The sequence below is a fragment of the Ambystoma mexicanum genome, chromosome 14 (genome assembly GCF_040938575.1).
Source record: "Ambystoma mexicanum isolate Mex_15411 chromosome 14, UKY_AmexF1_1, whole genome shotgun sequence".
Lineage (NCBI taxonomy): Eukaryota > Metazoa > Chordata > Amphibia > Caudata > Ambystomatidae > Ambystoma > Ambystoma mexicanum.
Genome location: NC_090940.1, coordinates 190143271 through 190155604, shown reverse-complemented (window position 1 = coordinate 190155604; position 12334 = coordinate 190143271). Strand labels below are relative to the sequence as shown.

Genomic DNA, 12334 nt, shown 5'->3' with positions numbered 1-12334 from the left:
GAGCTGGGCCTGGTCGACACGATTCCATTCCCCAGGTCGGACGACCCCTCGTTCACGTACTATTCTGCCATCCATACCTCATTCTCTAGAATCGACTACATCCTGGTGGACGAAACGCTTCGCCCACACGTCTCAGGCTACAGTGTGGACCCGGTCCCCTGGACAGATCATGACATGGCCCGCGTCACCATAGCCGAGGGTTGGCACGCGGAACGCAGAGGCCGCTGGAAATGTAATGACTCCCTTCTCAAAGACGAGGTCATTGCGCAGGAAGTGCTAGATGCCATCACGGAGTTCTTTGACTTGAACGACAACGGGGAAGTGGGCATACACACATTGTGGGATGCATTTAAGGCAACCCTACAAGGTGTGCTCATCAAAATAGGAGCCCAGAAGAAAAGAGAAAGGGAGACCCTGGAAAAGACCCTAAGGGATAAAATAGCGCAGCACCGGCCCGGCGGACTTCCGGATCGGCCACTGGAGCGTGACCAGGTGACTGCCCTGGAGGATTACAGACTCCAGCTTAAAAACCTCCTCCTGCACAAGACGGAGAGGAGCCTCCAGATGGTGAGGCAGAAATACTATGACAAAGGGGATAAGGCAGATAGTATCCTAGCCTGAAAACTAAGGGAGGTCCAAAGAAGTAGAATGGTCAAGGCAGTGAAGGACGCCCAGGGGACGATAGGCTATGACGCCCCCCACATAGGAGAGGCCTTCCGCCACTACTATGAGAAACTATATACCTCGGAATATGACGAGGGCGATGCCCAGATAGAAGGCTTCCTGGAGTCCATACAAGTTCCGGGCCTAACAAAAGAGATGTCGGAGGGGTTAGAGGGTCAGGTCACCGAGGAGGAGATAGACAAAGTGATAAGTGGGATGAAGGTGGGAACCTCCCCGGGGGAGGATGGCTATACAGTGTACTTCTACAAGAGGTTCCGCTCCAGCTTGGCCCCGCACCTGGCGAGGGTCTTCAATTCTGTCCTCGAGGGAGGCACTCTCCCCGACTCCATGATGGGAGCCATTATAGCAGTACTGCCCAAGGAGGAGAAAGACCCAGCAGAGTGCTCCTCGTACCGCCCAATATCATTATTGAACACGGACGTCAAGATTTTGGCCAAGGTGGTGGGGAGGCGGATGGAGGGGATAATGCCGAGGTTGGTTCATGGGGACCAGGTGGGCTTCATAAGAGGGAGACAGGGGTCGGACAATATCCGTAAAACGATAGATCTGCTCCACTACGCACAGGAATCTGACCTGGACGCATGCGTCCTTTCTTTGGACTCCGAAAAAGCCTTCGATAGGGTGGAGTGGAGATACATGGATCTCCTCCTCAAGAAAATGGGCTTTGGGTCCCACATTAGGAGCTGGGTGTCGGCACTCTATAGAGCCCCCACTGCGAGGGTCCAGGTGAATGGGAGGTTGACCGAGTCCTTCGCACTTTCGCGAGGGACCAGGCAGGGTTGTCCCCTCTCCCCCTTGATATATGTCCTAACGATAGAACCGTTAGCTATAGCGATCAGAGCGCATGCGGGCATCAGGGGGATTAGCAGAGGCGACGTGGAGTTCAAGCTCTCCCTCTTTGCAGACGACATCCTTGCCTATGTGGTGGACCCGGCCACCTCGCTCCCCCCTTTTTTGTCCCTGGTGGCCACATTTGGCCGCTTCTCCGAACTGAGAATCAACACAGCCAAATCGGTCCTGCTCCCAATGAAAGTGCGAGACCTCGAGCTGGACCCCCTGGACAGGTTCGAGGGAATTGCGGTGGGAAAGACCTCCATCCGATATCTGGGAGTCCTGCTAACTAGGGACCTATCAAAATTGGCCTCTACTAACTACGACCCCATAATCGCTGGGATCGGGTCGGACCGGAGGAGATGGGACAAGATGATCCTGTCCTGGTACGGCCGGATGACAGCGGTCAAGATGAATGTCCTGCCCAGGCTTTTGTACCTGTTCACAGCGCTCCCCACCATCATCCCAGAGCAGACCTTCAGGGTCCTACAAAATGCAGTCCAAGAATTTATATGGCAGGGGAAAACCCCAAGGATAGGGTTAAGCGACCCTGACGTTGCCAAGGGAGGAGGGGGGATTTGGGCTCCCTGATTTCCGCCTGTACTTCCGGGCTGCACAATTGAGGGTACTCTTGGAACACATGAAAGAGGGGATGGGGACATACTGGTCTTACCTAGAGGACATGGACGCCCACCCCCTGAAGGTTAGGGATCTCCTGTGGGCCCCACGCAAATCCATTCCGGGGAAGTTAAGAGGGCACCCGACCCTGGGAGTCCTTTGGGAAATCTGGAGGGAGGGCCCACAGACATCCTACCTTACTTCATGGCCGTCCCAGATGTCCTCCCTTTGGGGGCTCCCACTTGACTTGGGCGGGAGGGGGTTTCGGAATTCCCAGACCTGGTCCGACATGGGGATGGAATGGGCTGGGCAGATGTTCAGGGAGGGAGAGTTTCTCCCATACGAGGACCTGAGGGAGGCCCTCGGCCGGGGATCCCTCACTATTTATACCTCCGCCTCAAGGGCATATTATGTGACCAATCATGGGGCCAAAACCTGAGGAGGCAGCTGACCCCCTTTGAAAAGGGGTTTCCGCTCATTCTGGGACGATTTGGTGGGAGAGGTCATCACAGAAGACACCTGGTCGAGAATTTTCAAAATCGCTTTTCATGGGAACTTGTTCACCGCAGACATGGAACACAATTTCAAGATTTTGCAGGGGTGGCATAGGGACCCAGTAAAATTATCCAAAATGTTCCCGGGCGTTACTCCAATGTGCCCGAGGGGTTGTGGCCAGCGGGGATCCAGGAAGCACATGTGGTGGCTTTGCCCGAAAGCTCAGGTCTTCTGGGGCAAAGTACGGTCCTGGATCGCAGAGGTGTCGGACGAACCTCTCCCCCAGGACCCTTTGTCAATGTTGTTGGGGGTACCCCCGGAAGACTTGGAAATATATAGATATCCAAGGATGATGGAAACGATGCTGCGGGCGGGGAGGGTGGCCCTGGCACAGAAGTGGAAGAGGCCTGAACTCCCCTCCAAGGAGGATTGGCTGAAGAAAGTAAAGAATATGTTCTTGATGGACAAACTCACGGCAATGGTGAACAACGACTCAGGGCCTTTCATGGCACATTGGTATGGGGTGCAACAATCTTGGGGATGGGACGTTCACTGACTTGAGACAGTGGCCCGCACCGAGGGAGGGGAGGAGGACTTGGAGCCCAGTTGAGCCCGCCCTGAAAGCCCACGACCGGGGGAACGGCACCATCGACCACAGTCGGAAAGAATGGTCACCTACCACAGCATCTCCTGAACACGGGGGAGGATAAAACCGCTCATTGTCTCTTTGTTTGAAGTTAGTGCTGGATTGCGGGGGGGGAGGGGTACCGCCGGGAGGGGGGTGGAGGGTAGGGGGGGGGTTAAGAGTTGAACGGGACAGTTAATCGCCTTGTGTACCTAATGGGTTATTCAGCCCGGTTTGTTAAAGTTTCAAAATGCCAATAAAACCAAAGTTAAAAAAAAAAAAAAAAAAAAAATGGTGTTTGTGTTCGCCTCTGTAACTCCAACCGAAGTCGAGCCCTTTGTTCCACTTTTGGTGGGCTTCTGCACAGAAGCCTCCAAAAGGGGTGCCACTCTGTCTGGGTCTACAGGATGTGTGGGAAGGGGGCTAGGCACCCTGGACTGAGTTGCCTCGGCAACTCAAGTCGCACTCTTGTGTGATTGGCCCAGTGGTGAGCCGCCCATCTCACCACTTAGCATGTTTGAGTGACAGCTAGGACTGATGAATGGGGGTTTTCTGCATAAAAGCAGGGCTTTGGGGACTGGAACTTCAGAAGTCGCCACAGGACCTAAAGAAACCGAAGAGGGAGAAGCTGAGCTGACCTGCAAAGATGACACCACCGGTGGAGCCCTGCTGAACCGCCTCACCACTTCCTGACGACAGAGAAGATCTTCATCCTGGAGAGTCTTCTTCCTTTGAACTGGTGTGGTTAACCAGTTCGCCCTCTTTTCGCCTTCCTGGATCTTCTCGTGGCCAACACCTTTCGCAGTGGTCCCTAAGGGAACTACACAGGTTTCTGCCTAACAGTGAGCCGAACTGGTCGGGGCCGGGGACAGACGCCGAGGAACGGGTACGCTCCATAGAGGAGGTCTACAACTTCCAAAACGGAGGTCGGGTTATCACTATCCTCGTCACACTCGGCGGCGGCGGGTGAGGAATCAGCTCTAGACATAGTGTAGGCTGCCCACCTCTTGACCCTGCGGTCCTTTAAAGTTTTCGGGTGAAGCAGTTTAAGGCTGCACAGCCTTCCTCGTAGTCAAGTGGTAAGCAACGGTTACACCGCTTGTGCTTGTCTTTCAATATGAATTTGCCCTTACAGCGTGGGAAAAATCTAAACGAGTCCTTTCCATAGCTGAGGATACAGATACGAGTGATAACGACCCCGAAGGAAAGGGGGGGCAGGGGGGAGAGAGAAAGGCATTCTTAGAAATAGAAGAAATGTCCCACGACCCCACTCTCCCTACTGTCTTAGGCTGGCGAGGCCAGGCCACTTGTTCCGCAGCGCCGAAGGATCTCCTCCAGTCACTGCCGCCGAAGTTCTTACTCGGCGGTGAAACAGCTTTGCAGCTTCAACGTCGAAGGAGGGATCTAATGTAATGTATAACAATAAATAACGATCACAGGGACGAGTAAATGTTTTTGCAATTTCTCTCGAGGAGCTCCGTGTTAAGGCGACCAATATCTGGGCAGAAAAAAACAATCTGAGGGACCTCGACGCATGAGGGATTATGGGTACAACGCACGTCACTATAGGGATAGTGTTACAGACACGCCTTGTCGACGTCCCCTTTTCGACTACGAAAACAAAATGCAATACTCCGCAGTGACCACTGGATGTCGGACTATGCACAGCAGGTGATTCTAAGCAGATTAACAAACATCAGAAAAACATTTATTTGGCCAACGCAGGGACAAATATTAAGGCTCTCCAAGAAAATCCATGTGCGTAAAGAAGAAATTGCTTTATCGCGACTGGATAAATAATCAAAGCTTTTTCCAGTCTCGATTTAGAAGGTGAAGTTCACGGTATAAATTAAACTCCAAAATATCTGGAGAAGTTTCCATCCAAGTACCATAGCAATCAGTTTCTACGCCTGCGTTTGAATCTGCTACCAACGAAAGACATTTTATTTTTAAAACATGATGCGAATACCTTGACTAATCAGTGTCGATTTTGTGATATTAATGTAGTCTCTGAAACATTTAGTCACCGAATGTCTGGCTGTGGTAGCACAAAGGATTATCCATTTAGGAAAATTTGCACCTGCATACGAGAATATGACAGACTGGTGGGCTAGGCTACTGTCTGGTGAGAATGTTCTGTGGACCTGTGCAGTGGTTGACTATTTGGACAATGTATTGCAAATAGGTAAAGAAGTTATTCTACCTTGATTAGGATGAAAATGATTTGATTGATGACAAAAAGAATTAGATAAGTTGGAAAAATGATGATAGAACTGTAAGCTTAATGTAATAGCTTGATGAATTGTAAAGGATGGCATGTCACAAGAAATGCTTAAGGTTTGATTCTGGTTTTAGGAAAAGCTAGTTAATGATAAGATTATTTTATGATTGAACGTTTGAGAGAAACTCAATCGATTTTAGGTTGGATGAGGATTTGTTGTAAAAAAACATCATTTCGCAATAAATTAATTTACAAATAAAAAAAATTAAAAAAAGATGTGCAGTAATTAATGGTTGGACACAAAGTGACAATTTTTCAGCTTTCAGCAATGAAAAGGAAGACTTAACAATGGTTATTAAAGTGGTGATCTCTCCCAGTACTCGGAAGGCTACTGCACATCCTTTTGCGGGTTTATTTTACTTTAAGAGATTGTACTGGTTTTACGAAATTCACAGGCTTAGATCCTCTTAAAACTCAGTTTCATCCTTCAGAATACCCCCTCCCCCCAAAAAAAGTCCTCTCCATCACAGGTCCATTGCATCACAGATTGCCACTCCACAATACATGGAGAATTAGATGACTTCAAGAGCAGCAGTATCGGTTTCTTTGGTAAGAGTCTGCCTTTGCCAACAATTAGTTTCATTATTCAAGGGGTAAGAGATTAGCAGTGCAAGGATTGAGTGATCAGGTTGGCGGATAATACAGGTTTCTGCCATACTGAATAGCGTATGACACACAAAACCATGAAATCAGTTTAGGCTAAGACCTTTACATCAAGTCTTCACTCAAAACATATTTTTGCATCAGATGGCTTAGTAAAACCTTACATTTGGCCAAGACACTGACTCTGTCATGTCTAAAGAAAGAACAAACTGAATAAAGATGCCCAATTCTTTAGTGTATTTAAATGATCTAATCAAAATTTGGTGACAATAGCATTGGTACATTTAAAATGTACATTCGTACGGTTTAACAGTGGATACAATCGGAAAAAGGAAAACTGCACAGATTGAGAAGACCATTTGCATAATGAACTCAAAGTAAGTTATAATCTAGTACCTCTTTTTGCCAGAATACCATTCAATGAAGAACCAATGCAATATTAGAGGAAGCATGGCCATGAATCCAAGAAAAAGCCAGTCATAAAGCTCAGGCGATTCAGTGCATGGGCGACAAATTTTCAGTTGATCTCTTGTTCTTTGGCCTCTGGGACAAACCTATAAAAAAATTTAAAAAATGCAGCTTTAAAAAAACATTACAATTATTTCTATTTTGAAGTTTGGCAAAGAAGCCATAATATGTGGCAAGGCCTGCAAATACACATTTTATTGTCCAGAAATGTCCCTTATCGTCCTGTTAGAAAACCATCACCAGGAACAATGCACTCAATGATCCTCAATGGACCTCATTTTTCATGCAAGGGTACAAAATGTGGTATTACAGTTTTTTTGTGGTGTACGGTTGACAGTTGGAGAATGTTCACTGCAGTCTAAGGAATAGGAATAGGTATATGGAGTGTTGCCGGAGTGTTTCCTATGCGGACTGAAGTTTTGGAAAGCCCCGTCTGCAGTCTGTCTTTGTTGCCTGCAAATGAGTAGGAGTATAAAAATTCTACTCCGGATGCGGAAGCGCCACAGTAGTGATTCCCGTGTTCCCTGGGTGCTCTGGGGCGAAGGAGAGCTTCTTACTTAGATTTCATGATCTCGAAGGGCAAGCTCCTCAGATCTCGTATTTAGCTGTCTTTTCAATTGAACTTGCATTGGCAGCAAACGCGAGCTTTACCTGGGGCAAGGAAAGTCAAGACTGAATCAAATCTTTATTTTTTTTTTAAGGAAACTCAGGAAATACTAGAATTCTTTCCTTTTCTGTGAACAAGTCATTAGACTATGTCGACTGATGCGAACAAGACATCAAGCACGGCGTCAAGAAGACAGGCGGCTGTTGCTTGCTAAGAAGCATTATCAGCTACCGCCTCACTCTCCGATGCCTTTCTCAAGCTGGCCTAAAAGACGCATTCCTTGTGCATGTGTGGTAAGCATACACTATAGTAGATTCTAGAATTGTGGCTAAAATGCCCTTGGGAGATGGGTTTGGATGGTCCGACCGTTCCCAGCCCATTTTGTCTCTCTGCTTTTTCATCAATTCATTTTTATTCCTGGCTTTTCTCTTTGCTTGTAGTGATCATTTGGTTCTTTAGCCCAGCGTTCTATCTTTGCAGGCTTGTGTTTTCTTATACCCATGCCCAGTTGCTTGGCTGAATTTGTAAGCCCGTCAGCTGGTTGACTGGTGGAGCTACATTCCAAGTGTTTAAGACGTACGAGTTATGTCTGGCGTCAATCTAATTGGTTTTCTTGGTTTTGTCTGTCACATTGTGTCTCCAGTAAGTGTTCATGAGGTGATGTCAACATGCTGTAATTTATGGGATGAGTCCTTACATTCAGTTATGGAGCATGTTGTGTACACAATGTTGTTGGGTATGCAGCCACCATCCAGTCTTCTTAGTTTTCATTTTTTTTTCTCACTGGGACGGGAGAAGAGTTCCCTTCCCATGGTGTACACTCAGTTACTGGCCCATATATTTTCTCTGCAAGTATCCACAATGTTTATCTGGTGTCCTATGTTAGTTTATAGGCCCTGCAATAGTGTGTGGCTTAGATTTTCTTAAGTATAAATCATGTTTGTTTTGTAACATTTAATTTGCATCGCTGCCTACATGTGGATTTTTATAGGTCCTGTTAGACTTTTTTTCCGCCGATGAAGTTCAAAATTGTGTTAACGTGGAAACCGGTCCGAATATCAACTTGATTCATTCGGTCTACAATTGGCTACACCCTTGTTTTAATTTGATTCAATATTGTATCTGAGAATGTTGTTCTGCAAACACATTTTCTTTTTTCCAAATTGTGATGGGCTAACTGGTTTAGCTCTTATAGCATATGTTTTTGTATGTGTTTTGTATGTGATGTGTATGTATGTGGATTGATTTAGATATGAGATTATTTCTTTAGTTTTTTATGTGTTTTTTTCTCATTGCTTTATGTACTGATTATGTAATGTTGATCGTCATGAAATAAAAAAATAAATAAATAAAAACAAAAACACACACATTTTGTATTGAATTAATTTTGTTGTAATAGATCGGCCGATCTACTGTTATAGATCAGGTTTCATATTGTTCACCATAATCTAAAAGACGGGGGAAATCCTCTTTTCTGTTTACCTAAAAGACGCAGAGACCTGGTGACAAGACTCGGAGGTGGGCACCAAATGTGTAGGTCTTACCCTGTTCTGCTATCTAAGAACGTTAACGAACCGTCAACAACTTTGCCTAACATCTCTGAAATTGCTTCTGTAAGGAACAGGGATCATGATTTAATTGGTGTTCAAATACTAGAAAGTGATTTATCACCGTCCTCTGCCCAGTAGGCTTTCATTTCAGTGAGCAATGGAATTGGCCTACTGGTTGCTGTGAGAATCAATAGAAATCCTTACGCCTTAACGATCTGTGGGTCACGACACCTAAATGATCTGTGGGTCACGACACCCAACTTGAATGAAATTAACGTAATGGATGTATTGGACATCTCTTCAACTTAAAAAAAAAAAAATCTTTAAATGCTCCAGAAGGGTCCCCATCTATTCAAGTGAAAGCGCAGGTATCTCTAGTTTTACCAACTTTACTCGAAACAGACTCCCTCAATTCTGGCCTTTCAACAGGGACGTCCTATCCAAAATGCCAAACAGGTGTCCTCCCCCTTAGCTGCTCGGTTGGCTAGGGACATTGCCCTTACTAAAGAGAATTTTGATCAAAAGGAAAAATCCACCAAATCCGAGCTCATGGTTCACCTCCCGGGCACTCACATGTCACAACATAAAGATGCTACTCGATGCAAAAGGATCCTCCAAGCTTCTTTAGCAATGGATGCAAGGGCTGATGTCAGACCAATGAAAATTGAGATAATTCCTAGCAACCATCCGCAGCTGATTTTCTTTTCATCGGAACCGATCTTTGAGCCCTCCAAGACACAAGCAATTTCCTCTTCTAGATCGTCTTTCTCCCTTGATGATTCGATCTTTTCTCCCAAAACTATCCAAGGTCTAGCGAATCCTCCAAATACTACTGCATTTCAAGCGCATCCTTGTGCTATATGAGCTTTATCCATCTGTTTGGCACCATTCCTAAAATTGCATGAAACTGTGAATGAAAAGATCAAGCGACTTTACTAGCCATGATCCGCTCAAAAAATAAAATATAATATTTATACACACATTTCATTTTTAAGCTGTATTCGGACTAGTCCTTTAGCACAGAACACCAAAATATCAATTAATAGGATACAAATTTGCATTAAAAGTATAACAATCTAGTGCAATAGGTTTCTTCTTTTCAAACCATGAAATAAAAACAATATAGACCATGACTCATCAATACAAAAAGAGGTAAAAAATCCACACAGGATTAAAAACTTTACAAAATGGAAATGCAACTACATTTTTTACTTCAAGAGGAGTGCAAGCTCACAGCCTCAGAAATAATCTACAGTTATAATAGCGCATTGCCCTTCAGCTTACTTCTTAAAAGCCAGGCACGATGGACATACTTGGCAGAAGCAAATATGACTTTCCAATCCAGCGTGCTGATGAAATAGCTGCATTGCTTCCATTAGGCTTATCCCCCATATGGACTAAAAAGAGGCCTTAGGTACCTTCGCCTAAGCTCTAATAAACTTGGGCAGAACAGTGTAAAATTAGAGTTTCGTCAACTTGTTTGCAGAGTGGGCATACCCCAGAATTACGAGGTGATCATTCTCGAGTGTAACAAGCGGTATGCAAAAATCCCAGCCTAAAGCAAACATATAAAAAGCACTCATAGGGTGGATGAATTCCATGCAGAAAAAGTTTGCAATTCACCAATGAATTAGTTAAAAGGAATTCGGGGCCTTTGGGCCTCCATATTCTGGAACACGTTGTACTTGGCAACTTTCTTGAGGTCAACCTTAAGCAAAGGGCAGCACTCACTAGGATTATTCCAAAAATATCTAGCGCCCTGCCCACATAACTTTCTTACATGGAGAACCCAACCCTTTCTTTTTGTCTTACAATCGCAAGAAATCACTGAGGGCGTCTCTGTATGGTTCCAAGCTCGGGGAAGACCACTGTCTTACCCAATACAAGACTGGCTTTAGGACAATCAGGTCAGCTAGAGGCCAAATATGGAGATCCAATTGGATCAGCAAGGTCGGGGCTTTCTTGGGCAAAAGCAATAACTTCTTACAGAAGTTATACTCAACGGGAGATAATGATTTTGCATTCGCATAGCCCCAAATCTTAGCACCATAGAGTGATGAGGGCATTGCTTTCTTGTCAAATAGCGCTATAGCCGGAGAGATGCCCCACTGCCGTGGCTTGCAAAGAAGGAATGAATGCCCCTGCTATATTCGTTTAAGTTTGCCTTAGTCTTAACAAGTTGGTTGGAACACGCATCAACCTTGTTGAACCTGATCCCCAGACAGTCAAAGTGCCTAACTTGATCCAATATAAGCCCATCGACCTTGATGTCCACCTGGCAAGGATTGGAAAATGGGGCTCTGAAAACCATATACATTTATTGTTCGCTTGTTAGGCGCATACAGGAAATGAATACGGGTTTAAAGCGCCCAAGGACAACATGGAGGGAACATGGGAAAGAAACAATACTATCCCAAAAAATATAAAGTACAGTGAGGGAGAACAACGGACGAACCTACTATGCCTTGCGAGTATTCAGAACGTGAAAGTGCAGCAAGGATGAGGTCAGTGGGGGTAAGTGCTGGGGTGTCCGTACTCGTGGAGAGGCACAGGAGAAAGGCCGCATAGGGAGGTGGACGTTGCGCCCCGAGCTCCCGACCTGCCAACAATATTTCTCCAGCCCGCCCCACTAACGGCCCTCCCTGGCGATCTGGGCAGGCAGCGGGGGCTCATTGCGGCAGCGAAGGAACACTTACCCCAGTGACGCCGCCCCTGTGAGAGGACCGCGACGAACTACAGGCGGCAGCGCGGCGGCCGCGGTTTGGCCCTGCCCGGTGGCTGGAGGGAGCGGGGGGACCCACCGGAGCCCAGGGTGAGGTGGACGTGCTCCTGCGGCGGGTCCGACGCGTGGCTGACGGCCCCTGCCCGACTCCCCGCGGGTAGCAGGAACGGCGTCAGCAGCAGAGGTACGGAGGCAGCCCAGGGGTCAGGGGGGGGGGGGGGAGGTGCGCCATCTTGGGCACTGCCCGCGGGGGACGCGGTGAGGAACAACCCCCCCGGCCCCTCGAACAACCGAGAGTAGCGCACAGGGGAGACCACATGGTGGTCGGAGTTGTGCGCCCCCCCCCCCACCCCCGGAAGGGCTTTGGTTGGAGGAGCGACGGTGAGCGCGCCCCCACCGCCAGGATCAGAACTAGCAGAGGCTCGAGCGCCCCCCGATTTCGGCATCGGCCCTGGGGGCCTGGGGGAGCCGAGAGTAGAAGCAAGGACATGATGGCCCCTGGGGGGGGGGGGACCTCGCTGAGAGCACTGGGCCCGGCTGGGGCGCTGGAGTCTAGCACCGGGATCATCCTCAGGATTGGGCCTTTACTGGAGCCGGGGTCCGCGTTGCTGCCCGCACCCAGTCCGATCTGCAGTGGCATCCCACCCTAGAGGAGCACCGGAGGAGAACCGGAGATCAGCAGTACTGACCACGCCTGAGGCCTGGGTGGCCCCGCCGGACCCTGGGACAGGGCCTTGGTGTCCCAGATTTCTGTTAGATACCTCTGACCCGAACAGCGATGTCCAGAAACAAGGGGAAAGAGAACCCACCCTAGAGGAAGGGCCCCAGGAAACCAACGGATGGCCCCCTC

The 12334-nt window shown here is 47.7% G+C and overlaps 1 protein-coding gene across 2 annotated transcripts in view; it reads right to left on the bottom strand.

Moving 5' to 3' along the window:
* JKAMP (JNK1/MAPK8 associated membrane protein) overlaps positions 1-12334 on the bottom strand; it is a 408720-nt gene that overhangs the window by 290703 nt on the left and 105683 nt on the right. For both annotated transcript variants that reach the window (XM_069638896.1, XM_069638897.1), the window contains one exon: positions 6534-6691. In XM_069638896.1, the coding sequence (XP_069494997.1) occupies positions 6534-6691 (158 nt within the window). The remainder of the gene's footprint in view (positions 1-6533; positions 6692-12334) is intronic.